At 58.8% G+C, this 22162-nt stretch overlaps 2 protein-coding genes across 28 annotated transcripts in view; both read left to right on the forward strand.

The window, feature by feature from the left end:
* The window catches only part of LOC125686119 (protein MANBAL-like), a 50450-nt gene that overhangs the window by 6241 nt on the left and 22047 nt on the right, over nucleotides 1-22162 (forward strand). For 6 of the 27 annotated variants that reach the window (XM_048929799.1, XM_048929795.1, XM_048929786.1 and 3 more), the window contains exons 2-3: nucleotides 14348-15069; nucleotides 15556-15659. The exons of 1 other annotated variant lie outside the window; for it this stretch is intronic. In XM_048929799.1, coding sequence (XP_048785756.1) covers nucleotides 14920-15069; nucleotides 15556-15659 — 254 coding nt within the window. In that variant the 5' untranslated portion in view covers nucleotides 14348-14919. 20 more of the 27 variants (XM_048929778.1, XM_048929781.1, XM_048929774.1 and 17 more) reach the window with 15 other exon arrangements.
* LOC125686123 (protein MANBAL-like) lies at nucleotides 9422-10208 on the forward strand. The gene is made up of 2 exons (XM_048929803.1): nucleotides 9422-9623; nucleotides 10101-10208. Exons 1-2 carry the CDS (start codon nucleotides 9474-9476, stop codon nucleotides 10206-10208), a joined length of 258 nt encoding a protein of 85 aa, XP_048785760.1. The 5' UTR covers nucleotides 9422-9473.

Consider the following 22162-nt stretch of genomic DNA (forward strand, 5'->3'; position numbering starts at 1 on the left):
GTTGGTGTTTCGGGCGTGTGAAGGAGGAGGCCCCGTAGGGCCTAGTTGTGGCCACAAAGCCCGGGCGGGCAGTGGAGCAAGGCGCCCGGGTGCTGTGTTGGCCGGAGGGTGCGGAGCTGGAAGAAGGTTTGTCAAATATGATGGAGAGCAGCTCAGCAATTACCTCAACCAGCTCCTTCAGAATCCTGGGATGCACACCATCTGGCACCATGGACTTGTACGCATTCAGTCCTTGACAGCAGCCCTGCAGAGAAGGACCTGGGGGTCCTGATGGATGAAAAGCTTAACATGAGCCAGCAGTGTGCCCTTGCAGCTCAGAAAGCAAGTGGCATCCTGGGCTCCATCAGAAGAGGGGTGGCCAGCAGGGACAGGGAGGTGATTGTCCCCTTCTACTCTGCTCTTGTGAGGCCCCTCTGGAGTACTGTGTCCAGGTCTGGAGCCCCCAGTACAAGAAAGACAGGGAGCTGTTGGAGAGGGTCCAGAGGAGGGCCACAGAAATGATTGGAGGGCTGGAGCACCTCCCCTACAAAGACAGGCTGAGGGAGCTGGGCTTGTTCAGCCTGGGGAAAAGAAGGCTGCGGGGTGACCTCATTGCAGCGTTCCAGTACCTAAAGGGAGCCTACAAACAGGAGGGGAGTCAACTCTTTACAAGGGTAGATAACTGCAGGACAAGGGGAAATGGTTTTAAGTTGAAGGGGGGAAGATTTAGGTTGGGTATCAGGGGGAAGTTCTTTACTATGAGAATGGTGAGGTGCTGGAACAGGCTGCCCAGAGAGGTGGTGGATGCCCCATCCCTGGAGGTGTTCAAGGCCAGATTGGATGGGGCCCTGGGCAGCCTGGTCTGGTATTAAACATGAAGGCTAGTGGCCCTGCATGTGGCAGGGGGCTTGGAGATTCATGATCCTTGAGGTGCCTTCCAAGCTGGGCCATTCTGTGATTCTGTGAAGATGTGCTTCCTGTGGACGTCCGTTGTCGGGCCGAGCCAGGGCTGCAGTTGTGTGTGATTGTGTTTGTTGCTTGGGAGAAGTGCTGCCTTAGTAGGCTGGGGGGGAGGGAGAGGGAGATTTTCAGACTGGCATCAGTCAGGAGCGCGGCACGTTTCTGCGTGCTTTGCTCATGCTGTTGTGTGGGTCCCCGCGAAGCATGGGTGAGCCAGGGTGGCCCCGTGTGTGTGTGCCAGCATTGTGCGCGGGTTTGGAATGGAGTCAGAGTGATTGTAATGACAATGCAGCTGGCGGTATTTCTGGTAGGGAATGGTTGAATCCCCAGCCGTGAGGCGCAAGAAGAGGCGCTGGATGCTAAGGTGGAAAGCGGAGCTTGTGTGTGCCAGGAGGCAGGCGTGGTGAGGTGCGCTTTGGAGCGTGCTGTTGTTGGCGCTGGGCTCGGGAGGCCCCTGAACATGGCGCTGTGTGCTGCGTGTGCCAGCCCCAAGAGATTCCCGTGTGGAAGAAGGGAGAGGATGAAGGAGGCCGAGGGCCCTTTTCTCGGGGCCGGCTCCTGTGTGGCCTCTTGCTTGCCGGAGAGAAGGGCTGCCCGCTGGGCACAGGGGGTGCCTTCTAGCTGCCGTCCCGTGCCCTGTCCTGCAGCCCCCTCCTCATGCTATGTGGAACGCCATGGCCAGCAGTGCGGCTGCCATTTTAGAACCTTCGCCGCATCACAGCCGTCACCTTGGTCACCGCTGCCCCGGCCAACGCACTCGCCTCTGAGAGCTCTGGCAGCCATGTCAGGAGCAAAGAGAGCGAGGGGCGAAGCTTGCCCAATTTCCAATAGGAAGGGAGAGCTGGGGGCCCCAGAAGCGAAGAGGAGGAGGGGGGCCGCCTTGAAGATCAAGCGGAGGAGGAAGGAAAAGAGAGTGCGTTTCCATCGCGCCTGGACCAGCGCTGTGACCACCTCCGTGGAGCCCATGGAGGTGGATCCACCTCCGGATGAGCCCATGGAGGTGGATCCACCTCCGGATGAGCCCATGGAGGTGGATCCGCCTGCGGCACAGCTGGCCTGGCACCACACCACCGTGCCAGGCCCCGCATCGGCGCCGTCCCACCGCCGCTGGTCCAGGCGCTCGGCTCCCTACCCGCTGCGCGGCCCCCGCCCCCAGCATTAGCTGGGTGGCATTAGTTTCCATCAGCTCCTCCTCTGGAGCCAATTCTGCGGGCCCCCAGCTCCATCTTCACCCTGTTATGTCCCCGTCCCTGTTTTTCTTGTTGATTTTAGTGTTAAGTTTAGTGTTAGTGTTAGGAGTAGGTTATTGTTCATGTTTTAGAGTTAGGCATAGGTTACTCGTAGTCTTTTAGTGTTAGGCATAGGTTCCTGTTCTTGAGTTAGGCATAGGTTAGTTGTAGTCTTTTAGTGTTAGGCATAGGTTCCTGTTCTTCTGTTCGAGTTAGGCATAGGTTAGTTGTAGTCTTTTAGTGTTAGGCATAGGTTCCTGTTCATACTTGACAGTTAGGGGTGGATTGCTGGTGTCAGGTGGAAGTGAGCAGCGCTCACTCGGTAAGCACACGGCTGATTGATCGTGCGAAGACATGAGTGCGAGTGCCGTGAGCACGGAGGCCCGATGGCATCTTGGATGGATTGAATTTGCAGCTTGTGACTTTTGTGTTGCAGACCGTCGAGGAGCAGAGTGTGAGTGGCTGCGACCTTGCGTTGGGCCTCAGGAGAACAGTGTGTGACTGTGTCTCGAGCATCCTGCGTGGCCGTTGCCAGGTAGGTGTGCCTTCCTTTGCAGTAAGCAGTGCTTAGGCGTGAGCCCAGCTCATCCCCCTGTCCTCAGCAGGTGGGCTTTCTGCGTGCTTTATTGCTGTGCTTGGTGCCGTCCGGCACAGCAGCAGCAAGGCCGTGAACACGTACGTAGCCAGGTAGATGCAAATGTGCAAGTGATGGTATGAATACTCTTGTTGTTAGTGTTCATGAGACAGTGGTCGTGCGTGTGTGATCAAGCTCAGGGAGAAGTTGATTCTTGCGTGTTCAGCTGTTGCTGAAATGCAAGTTTGGCGTCCCTGCTTGTGGTTGGGTCGGAAGACCAAGGATATGTTCAGAGCACGTCTGTGAGTCAGGCTGGGAGGTTTTGCTAGCAGGAAGTCACAGCGTCGGAGCGCACGAATGGAATGATGGCTCTCGTTTCCCCCTTGTAGAAAGCAGCCTCCTGGAGAGCAGCAGAGCAGCAGGCTGTCTGCGCTATGGCCGCTGAACTGCATTTCTCGCCCCGTGAGATCCCTGAGCCCACGCTGATGGAGAACGTGCTGCGCTCCGGCCTCTTCTTTGGAGCCGTTTTGCAGCTTGTGTGCGTGCTGGCCATAACCCTGCCAGTTCCCAAGTGCCCAGAGACAGTAAGTAGCGCTCTGTTTGATAGAGGTTGATAGAAATGCTGAGGAAATGGGCTGGGAGGGAAGCAGCTGGAGCCGTGGCCTACGGTAGCGCGCCGCGGCATTGCTGAGAGTGCGGCAGTTTGTTCTGTCCTTCCTTGGGCGTGCGTGCTGTTCCTGGTGGCACGCAAGGAGCCTGGAGGTGCAAGCTCATCTTATGGTGGTGCTGCTGCTGGTGCTGCTGGTGCTGCTGCTTCTGTGGGCTGTGAGTGGCAGGCAGGGCGTCCCCCTGTGCAGGGACTGCCTTGCAGGCAAGGCCTGTAGACTGTAGCTTCCGTGGGATTTTGGGGAACAAGAGAGAGGTGGAGTTTCTGTTGTGCCCTGATGTCAGGAAGGCAGTGTGCAGCAGTGGCACCCAAAGCTGCCCAGTCAGGTGTCTTGAGCTCCCAAAGCGAGCTGTCAGGCAATTGTCAGAAAGTTCCCTGACTGTTTGTGAATTGATTCCTGTAGGACTGGGACGGCTTGGAGTCTAAGACTTGGGAGACGGTGAAGAAACCAAAGGCAAGTGCTGCACAGCTAAGCAAGAAAGCCAAGAAGGAAAGCAAAAAGCAACGGTGAGGGCTTGAGCGCTAAGCCTCAAAGGCCAAAGGAAGCAGCGGGAATGCTTGCTGAGAGGTGCTCCAAAGGCAGCGCACTGTCCGTCTGGTTTTGTGGCGTGGCCGTGCTTTCCCTTGCCCGGACATTGGAGAGGAACTGAGGAAGCTGGAAGGGCTTCTGATGCGTGACAAACAAATCGGACTTTGCCTGTGCGGGATTTCATGTGTGGCAAGAGCTGGGGACGCCGCATTCCTTCAGGGTCCTTCAGCTCGATAGCTGTTTCAGAATGTTGATGATGAGGTGAACTTACCGCATGTGGTTGGTCATGAGCGGTATCCAGGCTATTTTATTTTCTGTTGACATATCTACAAAAGGCAACCCAAATCCCTTTGTTTAAAATAAAAGGGAAAGCAACCTTTTACACCTGGTGCTGCCTCTTTCAGTAGCTGGTCCAAACATGCCTGGCTTGGGCTGGCAGTGGCAGGGCGATGAACCGGCCGGCTTCACGTCCCTCCGTGGAGATGGAGCTGCTTTTCCCGCGTTTCCATGTTGGTCTTGCCAAGTGGTGGCCTTTCAGCCAACGCGTAAGTGCTAGCGAAGCGTGTGAGCATCAGCTTGCTCTGTGAGGCCTGAGAGCAACAAAAGGAGAGGAAGCAGCGCGCGAGGAAGCAAGGTGTCCCTGCACTCAGCCCCTTGAGCTTGTCTCTCCAGCTTGCCTGGTGACTTTTTCAGCCTTGTGTAGCACTGACTGTTCCTGCTTGCCCTGGGAAGGCCAGCTGCAGCTGCGGGCAGCCGTGGCCTGCACGTCAGGCTCCCGTTGAGCCGCGAGGAGTTCAAGTGCGGGTGGGCTGGTGTGAAGAGCAGCGCTGGGAGTGGGGCAGGAGGAGAGGGCAGCGGGAGGGCTGCAGGTGAGCGCGCCTCGGGCCCAGAGCTCAGGCGTGAGCCGGGAGGGCAGCGAGCCGTGCTGCGCTGCTTCAGCTGCAATGGCTTTGAGCGCGTCATGGGCAGCGCCGCGTGTTGAGCGTCTGGGTGCTGCGAGGGCACCTTGCTGAGCCGGAGCCCGAGAGAGGACAGGAGAGGAGAGGAGAGCAGAGGAGAGGCTGCACGTCAAGAGTGTCTGCCTGCCATTTTGGCTTGGCGCGTCGGCGTCTTCCTCCTTCCACGAAGGAGCCTGCACGGTGCACTGGGTCCAGCGTGCTACACGGCACTGCCTTCTGCTGCCTGCCTGCCTGCCCGCCTGCCTGCCTACTGCCCTGCTGGAGGGGAAAGAGCGGATTGTCGGGCTGCGTGCAGCCAAGGAGCTGGCTGCCAAGGAGGGAAACGGAGTATTGAGGAGCGGTTAGTGCGTGTTAGGTTTGGGTGTGGATGCAGCGGGGGCTGAGTCACCTCCATCAGCTGGTGGGGGCTGGGGCCGAGCCCGGTGCGTGGGGCTGCGCTGTGGGCAGGAGGGCTGCGGGGCTGGGGCAGTGGTGTGGGTGCAGCACATGGGGTCGTGAGAGGGCGTGCAGCAGGGAGGGCGTTGGGCCCGAGCCGCGCTCGTGTTTGTGGCAGCACAGGGGCTGCAGGGGATGGCAGGAGCGCAGAGCAGAGCGGGGAGAGCCGGGCTGTATGAAGGCCAGGGCATGAAATCTTGCCTTGGCAGCTACGTAGCTGCTGAGCTTTTCCCCCAAGTCTTCAGACTGTGGGGTGATAAGGCTCCGCAGCAAAGGCAGCCGGGCCCTCCTGATACTTGGGGGTTAGGAAAGGGCAAAACAAATGAGTGTCTTTCAAGAGCACAAAGCAGTGAAGCAGAGCACAAGGCATTTATTGCCTGCGTAGGTGATCTTCTCCAGGCATGTCCATTGGAGATGTGCAGACTGAGTGTGGACAGAAAGCAAAGGGAAGGGAAGGGAGAGGAGGGGAAGAAAGTAAGAAATGAAAGGAAAGAGAAAGGGAAATGTGAAGGGGAAGAGAGAAAGAGAGAAGGAAAGGAAGAGAAAAGAGAAGCAAGGCAAAGAAAAGAAAGGCAAAGGAAAGCAAAAGGGGGCAAAGGGAAAAGGCAGAGAAGGAGAAGAAGACAAGTTGCATGCCGCCGGCGCCAGCCGAGGGGAATCCGGCAGCGGACCCCCGCAGCTGCCGCTCCCCCTCCTGCAGGCCCCGGGCCGCCCCCAGGCCGGCCTTAGCAACGTGAGGCCGCAGGCGGTTGGTAGGGCCGGGGCAGGAAGTGCTTCGTGGCGGCGGAGAGCACTTCCGGGGCAGCGCGGCATGGCGGCGCCGGGCCGGTGAGCGGGGCCGGGAGGAGCGGGCTGTGTGCTGGGAGCGGGGTCGGGCCTCGGTGCGGGGGCATGGAGGGGCGCTCGGGGGAGGAGCTGGCGGTGCTGCCGGCACGCAGAGGCGATGCGTGCGGCGCCGGCGAGTGGTGCGGGGTCGGGGGGCAGCTTCCTCTCAGGGAAGGCCGTGCGAGTGCGGAGCTTTGTTGGTGTTTCGGGCGTGTGAAGGAGGAGGCCCCGTAGGGCCTAGTTGTGGCCACAAAGCCCGGGCGGGCAGTGGAGCAAGGCGCCCGGGTGCTGTGTTGGCCGGAGGGTGCGGAGCTGGAAGAAGGTTTGTCAAATATGATGGAGAGCAGCTCAGCAATTACCTCAACCAGCTCCTTCAGAATCCTGGGATGCACACCATCTGGCACCATGGACTTGTACGCATTCAGTCCTTGACAGCAGCCCTGCAGAGAAGGACCTGGGGGTCCTGATGGATGAAAAGCTTAACATGAGCCAGCAGTGTGCCCTTGCAGCTCAGAAAGCAAGTGGCATCCTGGGCTCCATCAGAAGAGGGGTGGCCAGCAGGGACAGGGAGGTGATTGTCCCCTTCTACTCTGCTCTTGTGAGGCCCCTCTGGAGTACTGTGTCCAGGTCTGGAGCCCCCAGTACAAGAAAGACAGGGAGCTGTTGGAGAGGGTCCAGAGGAGGGCCACAGAAATGATTGGAGGGCTGGAGCACCTCCCCTACAAAGACAGGCTGAGGGAGCTGGGCTTGTTCAGCCTGGGGAAAAGAAGGCTGCGGGGTGACCTCATTGCAGCGTTCCAGTACCTAAAGGGAGCCTACAAACAGGAGGGGAGTCAACTCTTTACAAGGGTAGATAACTGCAGGACAAGGGGAAATGGTTTTAAGTTGAAGGGGGGAAGATTTAGGTTGGGTATCAGGGGGAAGTTCTTTACTATGAGAATGGTGAGGTGCTGGAACAGGCTGCCCAGAGAGGTGGTGGATGCCCCATCCCTGGAGGTGTTCAAGGCCAGATTGGATGGGGCCCTGGGCAGCCTGGTCTGGTATTAAACATGAAGGCTAGTGGCCCTGCATGTGGCAGGGGGCTTGGAGATTCATGATCCTTGAGGTGCCTTCCAAGCTGGGCCATTCTGTGATTCTGTGAAGATGTGCTTCCTGTGGACGTCCGTTGTCGGGCCGAGCCAGGGCTGCAGTTGTGTGTGATTGTGTTTGTTGCTTGGGAGAAGTGCTGCCTTAGTAGGCTGGGGGGGAGGGAGAGGGAGATTTTCAGACTGGCATCAGTCAGGAGCGCGGCACGTTTCTGCGTGCTTTGCTCATGCTGTTGTGTGGGTCCCCGCGAAGCATGGGTGAGCCAGGGTGGCCCCGTGTGTGTGTGCCAGCATTGTGCGCGGGTTTGGAATGGAGTCAGAGTGATTGTAAAGACAATGCAGCTGGCGGTATTTCTGGTAGGGAATGGTTGAATCCCCAGCCGTGAGGCGCAAGAAGAGGCGCTGGATGCTAAGGTGGAAAGCGGAGCTTGTGTGTGCCAGGAGGCAGGCGTGGTGAGGTGCGCTTTGGAGCGTGCTGTTGTTGGCGCTGGGCTCGGGAGGCCCCTGAACATGGCGCTGTGTGCTGCGTGTGCCAGCCCCAAGAGATTCCCGTGTGGAAGAAGGGAGAGGATGAAGGAGGCCGAGGGCCCTTTTCTCGGGGCCGGCTCCTCTGTGGCCTCTTGCTTGCCGGAGAGAAGGGCTGCCCGCTGGGCACAGGGGGTGCCTTCTAGCTGCCGTCCCGTGCCCTGTCCTGCAGCCCCCTCCTCATGCTATGTGGAACGCCATGGCCAGCAGTGCGGCTGCCATTTTAGAACCTTCGCCGCATCACAGCCGTCACCTTGGTCACCGCTGCCCCGGCCAACGCACTCGCCTCTGAGAGCTCTGGCAGCCATGTCAGGAGCAAAGAGAGCGAGGGGCGAAGCTTGCCCAATTTCCAATAGGAAGGGAGAGCTGGGGGCCCCAGAAGCGAAGAGGAGGAGGGGGGCCGCCTTTAAGATCAAGCGGAGGAGGAAGGAAAAGAGAGTGCGTTTCCATCGCGCCTGGACCAGCGCTGTGACCACCTCCGTGGAGCCCATGGAGGTGGATCCACCTCCGGATGAGCCCATGGAGGTGGATCCACCTCCGGATGAGCCCATGGAGGTGGATCCGCCTGCGGCACAGCTGGCCTGGCACCACACCACCGTGCCAGGCCCCGCATCGGCGCCGTCCCACCGCCGCTGGTCCAGGCGCTCGGCTCCCTACCCGCTGCGCGGCCCCCGCCCCCAGCATTAGCTGGGTGGCATTAGTTTCCATCAGCTCCTCCTCTGGAGCCAATTCTGCGGGCCCCCAGCTCCATCTTCACCCTGTTATGTCCCCGTCCCTGTTTTTCTTGTTGATTTTAGTGTTAAGATTAGTGTTAGTGTTAGGAGTAGGTTATTGTTCATGTTTTAGAGTTAGGCATAGGTTACTCGTAGTCTTTTAGTGTTAGGCATAGGTTCCTGTTCTTCTGTTCGAGTTAGGCATAGGTTAGTTGTAGTCTTTTAGTGTTAGGCATAGGTTCCTGTTCATACTTGACAGTTAGGGGTCGATTGCTGGTGTCAGGTGGAAGTGAGCAGCGCTCACTCGGTAAGCACACGGCTGATTGATGGTGCGAAGACATGAGTGCGAGTGCCGTGAGCACGGAGGCCCGATGGCATCTTGGATGGATTGAATTTGCAGCTTGTGACTTTTGTGTTGCAGACCGTCGAGGAGCAGAGTGTGAGTGGCTGCGACATTGCGTTGGGCCTCAGGAGAACAGTGTGTGACTGTGTCTCGAGCATCCTGCGTGGCCGTTGCCAGGTAGGTGTGCCTTCCTTTGCAGTAAGCAGTGCTTAGGCGTGAGCCCAGCTCATCCCCCTGTCCTCAGCAGGTGGGCTTTCTGCGTGCTTTATTGCTGTGCTTGGTGCCGTCCGGCACAGCAGCAGCAAGGCCGTGAACACGTACGTAGCCAGGTAGATGCAAATGTGCAAGTGATGGTATGAATACTCTTGTTGTTAGTGTTCATGAGACAGTGGTCGTGCGTGTGTGATCAAGCTCAGGGAGAAGTTGATTCTTGCGTGTTCAGCTGTTGCTGAAATGCAAGTTTGGCGTCCCTGCTTGTGGTTGGGTCGGAAGACCAAGGATATGTTCAGAGCACGTCTGTGAGTCAGGCTGGGAGTTTTTGCTAGCAGGAAGTCACAGCGTCAGAGCGCAGGAATGGAATGATGGCTCTCGTTTCCCCCTTGTAGAAAGCAGCCTCCTGGAGAGCAGCAGAGCAGCAGGCTGTCTGCGCTATGGCCGCTGAACTGCATTTCTCGCCCCGTGAGATCCCTGAGCCCGCGCTGATGGAGAACGTGCTGCGCTCCGGCCTCTTCTTTGGAGCCGTTTTCCAGCTGGTGTGCGTGCTGGCCATAACCCTGCCAGTTCCCAAGTGCCCAGAGACAGTAAGTAGCGCTCTGTTTGATAGAGGTTGATAGAAATGCTGAGGAAATGGGCTGGGAGGGAAGCAGCTGGAGCCGTGGCCTACGGTAGCGCGCCGCGGCATTGCTGAGAGTGCGGCAGTTTGTTCTGTCCTTCCTTGGGCGTGCGTGCTGTTCCTGGTGGCACGCAAGGAGCCTGGAGGTGCAAGCTCATCTTATCGTGGTGCTGCTGCTGGTGCTGCTGCTTCTGTGGGGTGTGAGTGGCAGGCAGGGCGTCCCCCTGTGCAGGGACTGCCTTGCAGGCAAGGCCTGTAGACTGTAGCTTCCGTGGGATTTTGGGGAACAAGAGAGAGGTGGAGTTTCTGTTGTGCCCTGATGTCAGGAAGGCAGTGTGCAGCAGTGGCACCCAAAGCTGCCCAGTCAGGTGTCTTGAGCTCCCAAAGCGAGCTGTCAGGCAATTGTCAGAAAGTTCCCTGACTGTTTGTGAATTGATTCCTGTAGGACTGGGACGGCTTGGAGTCTAAGACTTGGGAGACGGTGAAGAAACCAAAGGCAAGTGCTGCACAGCTAAGCAAGAAAGCCAAGAAGGAAAGCAAAAAGAAACGGTGAGGGCTTGAGCGCTAAGCCTCAAAGGCCAAAGGAAGCAGCGGGAATGCTTGCTGAGAGGTGCTCCAAAGGCAGCGCACTGTACGTCTGGTTTTGTGGCGTGGCCGTGCTTTCCCTTGCCCGGACATTGGAGAGGAACTGAGGAAGCTGGAAGGGCTTCTGATGCGTGACAAACAAATCGGACTTTGCCTGTGCGGGATCTCATGTGTGGCAAGAGCTGGGGACGCTGCATTCCTTCAGGGTCCTTCAGCTCGATAGCTGTTTCAGAATGTTGATGATGAGGTGAACTTACCGCATGTGGTTGGTCATGAGCGGTATCCAGGCTATTTTATTTTCTGTTGACATATCTACAAAAGGCAACCCAAATCCCTTTGTTTAAAATAAAAGGGAAAGCAACCTTTTACACCTGGTGCTGCCTCTTTCAGTAGCTGGTCCAAACATGCCTGGCTTGGGCTGGCAGTGGCAGGGCGATGAACCGGCCGGCTTCACGTCCCTCCGTGGAGATGGAGCTGCTTTTCCCGCGTTTCCATGTTGGTCTTGCCAAGTGGTGGCCTTTCAGCCAAAGCGTAAGTGCTAGCGAAGCGTGTGAGCATCAGCTTGCTCTGTGAGGCCTGAGAGCAACAAAAGGAGAGGAAGCAGCGCGCGAGGAAGCAAGGTGTCCCTGCACTCAGCCCCTTGAGCTTGTCTCTCCAGCTTGCCTGGTGGCTTTTTGAGCCTTGTGTAGCACTGACTGTTCCTGCTTGCCCTGGGAAGGCCAGCTGCAGCTGCGGGCAGCCGTGGCCTGCACGTCAGGCTCCCGTTGAGCAGCGAGGAGTTCAAGTGCGGGTGGGCTGGTGTGAAGAGCAGCGCTGGGAGTGGGGCAGGAGGAGAGGGCAGCGGGAGGGCTGCAGGTGAGCGCGCCTCGGGCCCAGAGCTCAGGCGTGAGCCGGGAGGGCAGCGAGCCGTGCTGCGCTGCTTCAGCTGCAATGGCTTTGAGCGCGTCATGGGCAGTGCCGCGTGTTGAGCGTCTGAGTGCTGCGCGGGCACCTTGCTGAGCCGGAGCCCGAGAGAGGAGAGGAGAGGAGAGGAGAGGAGAGCAGAGGAGAGGCTGCACGTCAAGAGTGTCTGCCTGCCATTTTGGCTTGGCGCGTCGGCGTGTTCCTCCTTCCACGAAGGAGCCTGCACGGTGCACTGGGTCCAGCGTGCTACACGGCACTGCCTTCTGCTGCCTGCCTGCCTGCCCGCCTGCCTGCCTACTGCCCTGCTGAAGGGGAAAGAGCGGATTGTCGGGCTGCGTGCAGCCAAGGAGCTGGCTGCCAAGGAGGGAAACGGAGTATTGAGGAGCGGTTAGTGCGTGTTAGGTTTGGGTGTGGATGCAGCGGGGGCTGAGTCACCTCCATCAGCTGCTGGGGGCTGGGGCCGAGCCCGGTGCGTGGGGCTGCGCTGTGGGCAGGAGGGCTGCGGGGCTGGGGCAGTGGTGTGGGTGCAGCACATGGGGTCGTGAGAGGGCGTGCAGCAGGGAGGGCGTTGGGCCCGAGCCGCGCTCGTGTTTGTGGCAGCACAGGGGCTGCAGGGGATGGCAGGAGCGCAGAGCAGAGCGGGGAGAGCCGGGCTGTATGAAGGCCAGGGCATGAAATCTTGCCTTGGCAGCTACGTAGCTGCTGAGCTTTTCCCCCAAGTCTTCAGACTGTGGGGTGATAAGGCTCCGCAGCAAAGGCAGCTGGGCCCTCCTGATACTTGGGGGTTAGGAAAGGGCAAAACAAATGAGTGTCTTTCAAGAGCACAAAGCAGTGAAGCAGAGCACAAGCCATTTATTGCCTGCGTAGGTGATCTTCTCCAGGCATGTCCATTGGAGATGTGCAGACTGAGTGTGGACAGAAAGCAAAGGGAAGGGAGGGGAGAGGAGGGGAAGAAAGTAAGAAATGAAAGGAAAGAGAAAGGGAAATGTGAAGGGGAAGAGAGAAAGAGAGAAGGAAAGGAAGAGAAAAGAGAAGCAAGGCAAAGAAAAGAAAGGCAAAGGAAAGCAAAAGGGGGCAAAGGGAAAAGGCAGAGAAGGAGAAGAAGACAAGTTGCATGCCGCCGGCGCCAGCCGAGGGGAATCCGGCAGCGGACCCCCGCAGCTGCCGCTCCCCCTCCTGCAGGCCCCGGGCCGCCCCCAGGCCGGCCTTAGCAACGTGAGGCCGCAGGCGGTTGGTAGGGCCGGGGCAGGAAGTGCTTCGTGGCGGCGGAGAGCACTTCCGGGGCAGCGCGGCATGGCGGCGCCGGGCCGGTGAGCGGGGCCGGGAGGAGCGGGCTGTGTGCTGGGAGCGGGGTCGGGCCTCGGTGCGGGGGCATGGAGGGGCGCTCGGGGGAGGAGCTGGCGGTGCTGCCGGCACGCAGAGGCGATGCGTGCGGCGCTGGCGAGTGGTGCGGGGTCGGGGGGCAGCTTCCTCTCAGGGAAGGCCGTGCGAGTGCGGAGCTTTGTTGGTGTTTCGGGCGTGTGAAGGAGGAGGCCCCGTAGGGCCTAGTTGTGGCCACAAAGCCCGGGCGGGCAGTGGAGCAAGGCGCCCGGGTGCTGTGTTGGCCGGAGGGCGCGGAGCTGGAAGAAGGTTTGTGAAGATGTGCTTCCTGTGGACGTCCGTTGTCGGGACGAGGCAGGGCTGCAGTTGTGTGTGATTGTGTTTGTTGCTTGGGAGAAGTGCTGCCTTAGTAGGCTGGGGGGGAGGGAGAGGGAGATTTTCAGACTGGCATCAGTCAGGAGCGCGGCACGTTTCTGCGTGCTTTGCTCATGCTGTTGTGTGGGTCCCCGCGAAGCATGGCTGAGCCAGGGTGGCCCCGTGTGTGTGTGCCAGCATTGTGCGCGGGTTTGGAATGGAGTCAGAGTGATTGTAATGACAATGCAGCTGGCGGTATTTCTGGTAGGGAATGGTTGAATCCCCAGCCGTGAGGCGCAAGAAGAGGCGCTGGATGCTAAGGTGGAAAGCGGAGCTTGTGTGTGCCAGGAGGCAGGCGTGGTGAGGTGCGCTTTGGAGCGTGCTGTTGTTGGCGCTGGGCTCGGGAGGCCCCTGAACATGGCGCTGTGTGCTGCGTGTGCCAGCCCCAAGAGATTCCCGTGTGGAAGAAGGGAGAGGATGAAGGAGGCCGAGGGCCCTTTTCTCGGGGCCGGCTCCTCTGTGGCCTCTTGCTTGCCGGAGAGAAGGGCTGCCCGCTGGGCACAGGGGGTGCCTTCTAGCTGCCGTCCCGTGCCCTGTCCTGCAGCCCCCTCCTCATGCTATGTGGAACGCCATGGCCAGCAGTGCGGCTGCCATTTTAGAACCTTCGCCGCATCACAGCCGTCACCTTGGTCACCGCTGCCCCGGCCAACGCACTCGCCTCTGAGAGCTCTGGCAGCCATGTCAGGAGCAAAGAGAGCGAGGGGCGAAGCTTGCCCAATTTCCAATAGGAAGGGAGAGCTGGGGGCCCCAGAAGCGAAGAGGAGGAGGGGGGCCGCCTTTAAGATCAAGCGGAGGAGGAAGGAAAAGAGAGTGCGTTTCCATCGCGCCTGGACCAGCGCTGTGACCACCTCCGTGGAGCCCATGGAGGTGGATCCACCTCCGGATGAGCCCATGGAGGTGGATCCGCCTGCGGCACAGCTGGCCTGGCACCACACCACCGTGCCAGGCCCCGCATCGGCGCCGTCCCACCGCCGCTGGTCCAGGCGCTCGGCTCCCTATCCGCTGCGCGGCCCCCGCCCCCAGCATTAGCTGGGTGGCATTAGTTTCCATCAGCTCCTCCTCTGGAGCCAATTCTGCGGGCCCCCAGCTCCATCTTCAACCTGTTATGTCCCCGTCCCTGTTTTTCTTGTTGATTTTAGTGTTAAGTTTAGTGTTAGTGTTAGGAGTAGGTTATTGTTCATGTTTTAGAGTTAGGCATAGGTTACTCGTAGTCTTTTAGTGTTAGGCATAGGTTCCTGTTCTTGAGTTAGGCATAGGTTAGTTGTAGTCTTTTAGTGTTAGGCATAGGTTCCTGTTCATACTTGACAGTTAGGGGTCGATTGCTGGTGTCAGGTGGAGGTGAGCAGCGCTCACTCGGTAAGCACACGGCTGATTGATGGTGCGAAGACATGAGTGCGAGTGCCGTGAGCACGGAGGCCCAGTGGCATCTTGGATGGATTGAATTTGCAGCTTGTGACTTTTGTGTTGCAGACCGTCGAGGAGCAGAGTGTGAGTGGCTGCAACCTTGTGTTGGGCCTCAGGAGAACAGTGTGTGACTGTGTCTCGAGCATCCTGCGTGGCCGTTGCCAGGTAGGTGTGCCTTCCTTTGCAGTAAGCAGTGCTTAGGCGTGAGCCCAGCTCATCCCCCTGTCCTGAGCAGATGGGCTTTCTGCGTGCTTTATTGCTGTGCTTGGTGCCGTCCGGCACAGCAGCAGCAAGGCCGTGAACACGTACGTAGCCAGGTAGATGCAAATGTGCAAGTGATGGTATGAATACTCTTGTTGTTAGTGTTCATGAGACAGTGGTCGTGCGTGTGTGATCAAGCTCAGGAAGAAGTTGATTCTTGCGTGTTCAGCTGTTGCTGAAATGCAAGTTTGGCATCCCTGCTTGTGGTTGGGTCGGAAGACCAAGGATATGTTCAGAGCACGTCTGTGAGTCAGGCTGGGAGTTTTTGCTAGCAGGAAGTCACAGCGTCGGAGCGCACGAATGGAATGATGGCTCTCGTTTCCCCCTTGTAGAAAGCAGCCTCCTGGAGAGCAGCAGAGCAGCAGGCTGTCTGCGCTATGGCCGCTGAACTGCATTTCTCGCCCCGTGAGATCCCTGAGCCCACGCTGATGGAGAACGTGCTGCGCTCCGGCCTCTTCTTTGGAGCCGTTTTGCAGCTTGTGTGCGTGCTGGCCATAACCCTGCCAGTTCCCAAGCGCCCAGAGACAGTAAGTAGCGCTCTGTTTGATAGAGGTTGATAGAAATGCAGAGGAAATGGGCTGGGAGGGAAGCAGCTGGAGCCGTGGCCTACGGTAGCGCGCCGCGGCATTGCTGAGAGTGCGGCAGTTTGTTCTGTCCTTCCTTGGGCGTGCGTGCTGTTCCTGGTGGCACGCAAGGAGCCTGGAGGTGCAAGCTCATCTTATCGTGGTGCTGGTGCTGGTGCTGCTGGTGCTGCTGCTTCTGTGGGCTGTGAGTGGCAGGCAGGGCGTCCCCCTGTGCAGGGACTGCCTTGCAGGCAAGGCCTGTAGACTGTAGCTTCCGTGGGAGTTTGGGGAACAAGAGAGAGGTGGAGTTTCTGTTGTGCCCTGATGTCAGGAAGGCAGTGTGCAGCAGTGGCACCCAAAGCTGCCCAGTCAGGTGTCTTGAGCTCCCAAAGCGAGCTGTCAGGCAATTGTCAGAAAGTTCCCTGACTGTTTGTGAATTGATTCCTGTAGGACTGGGACGGCTTGGAGTCTAAGACTTGGGAGACGGTGAAGAAACCAAAGGCAAGTGCTGCACAGCTAAGCAAGAAAGCCAAGAAGGAAAGCAAAAAGAAACGGTGAGGGCTTGAGCGCTAAGCCTCAAAGGCCAAAGGAAGCAGCGGGAATGCTTGCTGAGAGGTGCTCCAAAGGCAGCGCACTGTACGTCTGGTTTTGTGGCGTGGCCGTGCTTTCCCTTGCCCGGACATTGGAGAGGAACTGAGGAAGCTGGAAGGGCTTCTGATGCGTGACAAACAAATCGGACTTTGCCTGTGCGGGATCTCATGTGTGGCAAGAGCTGGGGACGCTGCATTCCTTCAGGGTCCTTCAGCTCGATAGCTGTTTCAGAATGTTGATGATGAGGTGAACTTACCGCATGTGGTTGGTCATGAGCGGTATCCAGGCTATTTTATTTTCTGTTGACATATCTACAAAAGGCAACCCAAATCCCTTTGTTTAAAATAAAAGGGAAAGCAACCTTTTACACCTGGTGCTGCCTCTTTCAGTAGCTGGTCCAAACATGCCTGGCTTGGGCTGGCAGTGGCAGGGCGATGAACCGGCCGGCTTCACGTCCCTCCGTGGAGATGGAGCTGCTTTTCCCGCGTTTCCATGTTGGTCTTGCCAAGTGGTGGCCTTTCAGCCAAAGCGTAAGTGCTAGCGAAGCGTGTGAGCATCAGCTTGCTCTGTGAGGCCTGAGAGCAACAAAAGGAGAGGAAGCAGCGCGCGAGGAAGCAAGGTGTCCCTGCACTCAGCCCCTTGAGCTTGTCTCTCCAGCTTGCCTGGTGGCTTTTTCAGCCTTGTGTAGCACTGACTGTTCCTGCTTGCCCTGGGAAGGCCAGCTGCAGCTGCGGGCAGCCGTGGCCTGCACGTCAGGCTCCTGTTGAGCCGCAAGGAGTTCAAGTGCGGGTGGGCTGGTGTGAAGAGCAGCGCTGGGAGTGGGGCAGGAGGAGAGGGCAGCGGGAGGGCTGCAGGTGAGCGCGCCTCGGGCCCAGAGCTCAGGCGTGAGCCGGGAGGGCAGCGAGCCGTGCTGCGCTGCTTCAGCTGCAATGGCTTTGAGCGCGTCATGGGCAGCGCCGCGTGTTGAGCGTCTGAGTGCTGCGCGGGCACCTTGCTGAGCCGGAGCCCGAGAGAGGAGAGGAGAGGAGAGCAGAGGAGAGGCTGCACGTCAAGAGTGTCTGCCTGCCATTTTGGCTTGGCGCGTCGGCGTGTTCCTCCTTCCACGAAGGAGCCTGCACGGTGCACTGGGTCCAGCGTGCTACACGGCACTGCCTTCTGCTGCCTGCCTGCCTGCCCGCCTGCCTGCCTACTGCCCTGCTGAAGGGGAAAGAGCGGATTGTCGGGCTGCGTGCAGCCAAGGAGCTGGCTGCCAAGGAGGGAAACGGAGTATTGAGGAGCGGTTAGTGCGTGTTAGGTTTGGGTGTGGATGCAGCGGGGGCTGAGTCACCTCCATCAGCTGCTGGGGGCTGGGGCCGAGCCCGGTGCGTGGGGCTGCGCTGTGGGCAGGAGGGCTGCGGGGCTGGGGCAGTGGTGTGGGTGCAGCACATGGGGCCGTGAGAGGGCGTGCAGCAGGGAGGGCGTTGGGCCCGAGCCGCGCTCATGTTTGTGGCAGCACAGGGGCTGCAGGGGATGGCAGGAGCGCAGAGCAGAGCGGGGAGAGCCGGGCTGTATGAAGGCCAGGGCATGAAATCTTGCCTTGGCAGCTACGTAGCTGCTGAGCTTTTCCCCCAAGTCTTCAGACTGTGGGGTGATAAGGCTCCGCAGCAAAGGCAGCCGGGCCCTCCTGATACTTGGGGGTTAGGAAAGGGCAAAACAAATGAGTGTCTTTCAAGAGCACAAAGCAGTGAAGCAGAGCACAAGCCATTTATTGCCTGCGTAGGTGATCTTCTCCAGGCATGTCCATTGGAGATGTGCAGACTGAGTGTGGACAGAAAGCAAAGGGAAGGGAGGGGAGAGGAGGGGAAGAAAGTAAGAAATGAAAGGAAAGAGAAAGGGAAATGTGAAGGGGAAGAGAGAAAGAGAGAAGGAAAGGAAGAGAAAAGAGAAGCAAGGCAAAGAAAAGAAAGGCAAAGGAAAGCAAAAGGGGGCAAAGGGAAAAGGCAGAGAAGGAGAAGAAGACAAGTTGCATGCCGCCGGCGCCAGCCGAGGGGAATCCGGCAGCGGACCCCCGCAGCTGCCGCTCCCCCTCCTGCAGGCCCCGGGCCGCCCCCAGGCCGGCCTTAGCAACGTGAGGCCGCAGGCGGTTGGTAGGGCCGGGGCAGGAAGTGCTTCGTGGCGGCGGAGAGCACTTCCGGGGCAGCGCGGCATGGCGGCGCCGGGCCGGTGAGCGGGGCCGGGAGGAGCGGGCTGTGTGCTGGGAGCGGGGTCGGGCCTCGGTGCGGGGGCATGGAGGGGCGCTCGGGGGAGGAGCTGGCGGTGCTGCCGGCACGCAGAGGCGATGCGTGCGGCGCCGGCGAGTGGTGCGGGGTCGGGGGGCAGCTTCCTCTCAGGGAAGGCCGTGCGAGTGCGGAGCTTTGTTGGTGTTTCGGGCGTGTGAAGGAGGAGGCCCCGTAGGGCCTAGTTGTGGCCACAAAGCCCGGGCGGGCAGTGGAGCAAGGCGCCCGGGTGCTGTGTTGGCCGGAGGGCGCGGAGCTGGAAGAAGGTTTGTGAAGATGTGCTTCCTGTGGACGTCCGTTGTCGGGACGAGGCAGGGCTGCAGTTGTGTGTGATTGTGTTTGTTGCTTGGGAGAAGTGCTGCCTTAGTAGGCTGGGGGGGAGGGAGAGGGAGATTTTCAGACTGGCATCAGTCAGGAGCGCGGCACGTTTCTGCGTGCTTTGCTCATGCTGTTGTGTGGGTCCCCGCGAAGCATGGCTGAGCCAGGGTGGCCCCGTGTGTGTGTGCCAGCATTGTGCGCGGGTTTGGAATGGAGTCAGAGTGATTGTAATGACAATGCAGCTGGCGGTATTTCTGGTAGGGAATGGTTGAATCCCCAGCCGTGAGGCGCAAGAAGAGGCGCTGGATGCTAAGGTGGAAAGCGGAGCTTGTGTGTGCCAGGAGGCAGGCGTGGTGAGGTGCGCTTTGGAGCGTGCTGTTGTTGGCGCTGGGCTCGGGAGGCCCCTGAACATGGCGCTGTGTGCTGCGTGTGCCAGCCCCAAGAGATTCCCGTGTGGAAGAAGGGAGAGGATGAAGGAGGCCGAGGGCCCTTTTCTCGGGGCCGGCTCCTCTGTGGCCTCTTGCTTGCCGGAGAGAAGGGCTGCCCGCTGGGCACAGGGGGTGCCTTCTAGCTGCCGTCCCGTGCCCTGTCCTGCAGCCCCCTCCTCATGCTATGTGGAACGCCATGGCCAGCAGTGCGGCTGCCATTTTAGAACCTTCGCCGCATCACAGCCGTCACCTTGGTCACCGCTGCCCCGGCCAACGCACTCGCCTCTGAGAGCTCTGGCAGCCATGTCAGGAGCAAAGAGAGCGAGGGGCGAAGCTTGCCCAATTTCCAATAGGAAGGGAGAGCTGGGGGCCCCAGAAGCGAAGAGGAGGAGGGGGGCCGCCTTTAAGATCAAGCGGAGGAGGAAGGAAAAGAGAGTGCGTTTCCATCGCGCCTGGACCAGCGCTGTGACCACCTCCGTGGAGCCCATGGAGGTGGATCCACCTCTGGATGAGCCCATGGAGGTGGATCCACCTCCGGATGAGCCCATGGAGGTGGATCCACCTCCGGATGAGCCCATGGAGGTGGATCCGCCTGCGGCACAGCTGGCCTGGCACCACACCACCGTGCCAGGCCCCGCATCGGCGCCGTCCCACCGCCGCTGGTCCAGGCGCTCGGCTCCCTATCCGCTGCGCGGCCCCCGCCCCCAGCATTAGCTGGGTGGCATTAGTTTCCATCAGCTCCTCCTCTGGAGCCAATTCTGCGGGCCCCCAGCTCCATCTTCAACCTGTTATGTCCCCGTCCCTGTTTTTCTTGTTGATTTTAGTGTTAAGTTTAGTGTTAGTGTTAGGAGTAGGTTATTGTTCATGTTTTAGAGTTAGGCATAGGTTACTCGTAGTCTTTTAGTGTTAGGCATAGGTTCCTGTTCTTGAGTTAGGCATAGGTTAGTTGTAGTCTTTTAGTGTTAGGCATAGGTTCCTGTTCATACTTGACAGTTAGGGGTCGATTGCTGGTGTCAGGTGGAAGTGAGCAGCGCTCACTCGGTAAGCACACGGCTGATTGATCGTGCGAAGACATGAGTGCGAGTGCCGTGAGCACGGAGGCCCAGTGGCATCTTGGATGGATTGAATTTGCAGCTTGTGACTTTTGTGTTGCAGACCGTCGAGGAGCAGAGTGTGAGTGGCTGCGACCTTGTGTTGGGCCTCAGGAGAACAGTGTGTGACTGTGTCTCGAGCATCCTGCGTGGCCGTTGCCAGGTAGGTGTGCCTTCCTTTGCAGTAAGCAGTGCTTAGGCGTGAGCCCAGCTCATCCCCCTGTCCTGAGCAGATGGGCTTTCTGCGTGCTTTATTGCTGTGCTTGGTGCCGTCCGGCACAGCAGCAGCAAGGCCGTGAACACGTACGTAGCCAGGTAGATGCAAATGTGCAAGTGATGGTATGAATACTCTTGTTGTTAGTGTTCATGAGACAGTGGTCGTGCGTGTGTGATCAAGCTCAGGAAGAAGTTGATTCTTGCGTGTTCAGCTGTTGCTGAAATGCAAGTTTGGCATCCCTGCTTGTGGTTGGGTCGGAAGACCAAGGATATGTTCAGAGCACGTCTGTGAGTCAGGCTGGGAGTTTTTGCTAGCAGGAAGTCACAGCGTCGGAGCGCACGAATGGAATGATGGCTCTCGTTTCCCCCTTGTAGAAAGCAGCCTCCTGGAGAGCAGCAGAGCAGCAGGCTGTCTGCGCTATGGCCGCTGAACTGCATTTCTCGCCCCGTGAGATCCCTGAGCCCACGCTGATGGAGAACGTGCTGCGCTCCGGCCTCTTCTTTGGAGCCGTTTTCCAGCTTGTGTGCGTGCTGGCCATAACCCTGCCAGTTCCCAAGTGCCCAGAGACAGTAAGTAGCGCTCTGTTTGATAGAGGTTGATAGAAATGCTGAGGAAATGGGCTGGGAGGGAAGCAGCTGGAGCCGTGGCCTACGGTAGCGCGCCGCGGCATTGCTGAGAGTGCGGCAGTTTGTTCTGTCCTTCCTTGGGCGTGCGTGCTGTTCCTGGTGGCACGCAAGGAGCCTGGAGGTGCAAGCTCATCTTATCGTGGTGCTGCTGCTGGTGCTGCTGGTGCTGCTGCTTGTGTGGGCTGTGAGTGGCAGGCAGGGCGTCCCCCTGTGCAGGGACTGCCTTGCAGGCAAGGCCTGTAGACTGTAGCTTCCGTGGGAGTTTGGGGAACAAGAGAGAGGTGGAGTTTCTGTTGTGCCCTGATGTCAGGAAGGCAGTGTGCAGCAGTGGCACCCAAAGCTGCCCAGTCAGGTGTCTTGAGCTCCCAAAGCGAGCTGTCAGGCAATTGTCAGAAAGTTCCCTGACTGTTTGTGAATTGATTCCTGTAGGACTGGGACGGCTTGGAGTCTAAGACTTGGGAGACGGTGAAGAAACCAAAGGCAAGTGCTGCACAGCTAAGCAAGAAAGCCAAGAAGGAAAGCAAAAAGAAACGGTGAGGGCTTGAGCGCTAAGCCTCAAAGGCCAAAGGAAGCAGCGGGAATGCTTGCTGAGAGGTGCTCCAAAGGCAGCGCACTGTACGTCTGGTTTTGTGGCGTGGCCGTGCTTTCCCTTGCCCGGACATTGGAGAGGAACTGAGGAAGCTGGAAGGGCTTCTGATGCGTGACAAACAAATCGGACTTTGCCTGTGCGGGATCTCATGTGTGGCAAGAGCTGGGGACGCTGCATTCCTTCAGGGTCCTTCAGCTCGATAGCTGTTTCAGAATGTTGATGATGAGGTGAACTTACCGCATGTGGTTGGTCATGAGCGGTATCCAGGCTATTTTATTTTCTGTTGACATATCTACAAAAGGCAACCCAAATCCCTTTGTTTAAAATAAAAGGGAAAGCAACCTTTTACACCTGGTGCTGCCTCTTTCAGTAGCTGGTCCAAACATGCCTGGCTTGGGCTGGCAGTGGCAGGGCGATGAACCGGCCGGCTTCACGTCCCTCCGTGGAGATGGAGCTGCTTTTCCCGCGTTTCCATGTTGGTCTTGCCAAGTGGTGGCCTTTCAGCCAAAGCGTAAGTGCTAGCGAAGCGTGTGAGCATCAGCTTGCTCTGTGAGGCCTGAGAGCAACAAAAGGAGAGGAAGCAGCGCGCGAGGAAGCAAGGTGTCCCTGCACTCAGCCCCTTGAGCTTGTCTCTCCAGCTTGCCTGGTGACTTTTTCAGCCTTGTGTAGCACTGACTGTTCCTGCTTGCCCTGGGAAGGCCAGCTGCAGCTGCGGGCAGCCGTGGCCTGCAAGTCAGGCTCCTGTTGAGCCGCAAGGAGTTCAAGTGCGGGTGGGCTGGTGTGAAGAGCAGCGCTGGGAGTGGGGCAGGAGGAGAGGGCAGCGGGAGGGCTGCAGGTGAGCGCGCCTCGGGCCCAGAGCTCAGGCGTGAGCCGGGAGGGCAGCGAGCCGTGCTGCGCTGCTTCAGCTGCAATGGCTTTGAGCGCGTCATGGGCAGCGCCGCG

This window comes from Lagopus muta, chromosome 32 (genome assembly GCF_023343835.1).
Source record: "Lagopus muta isolate bLagMut1 chromosome 32, bLagMut1 primary, whole genome shotgun sequence".
In the NCBI taxonomy this organism is placed as follows: domain Eukaryota; kingdom Metazoa; phylum Chordata; class Aves; order Galliformes; family Phasianidae; genus Lagopus; species Lagopus muta.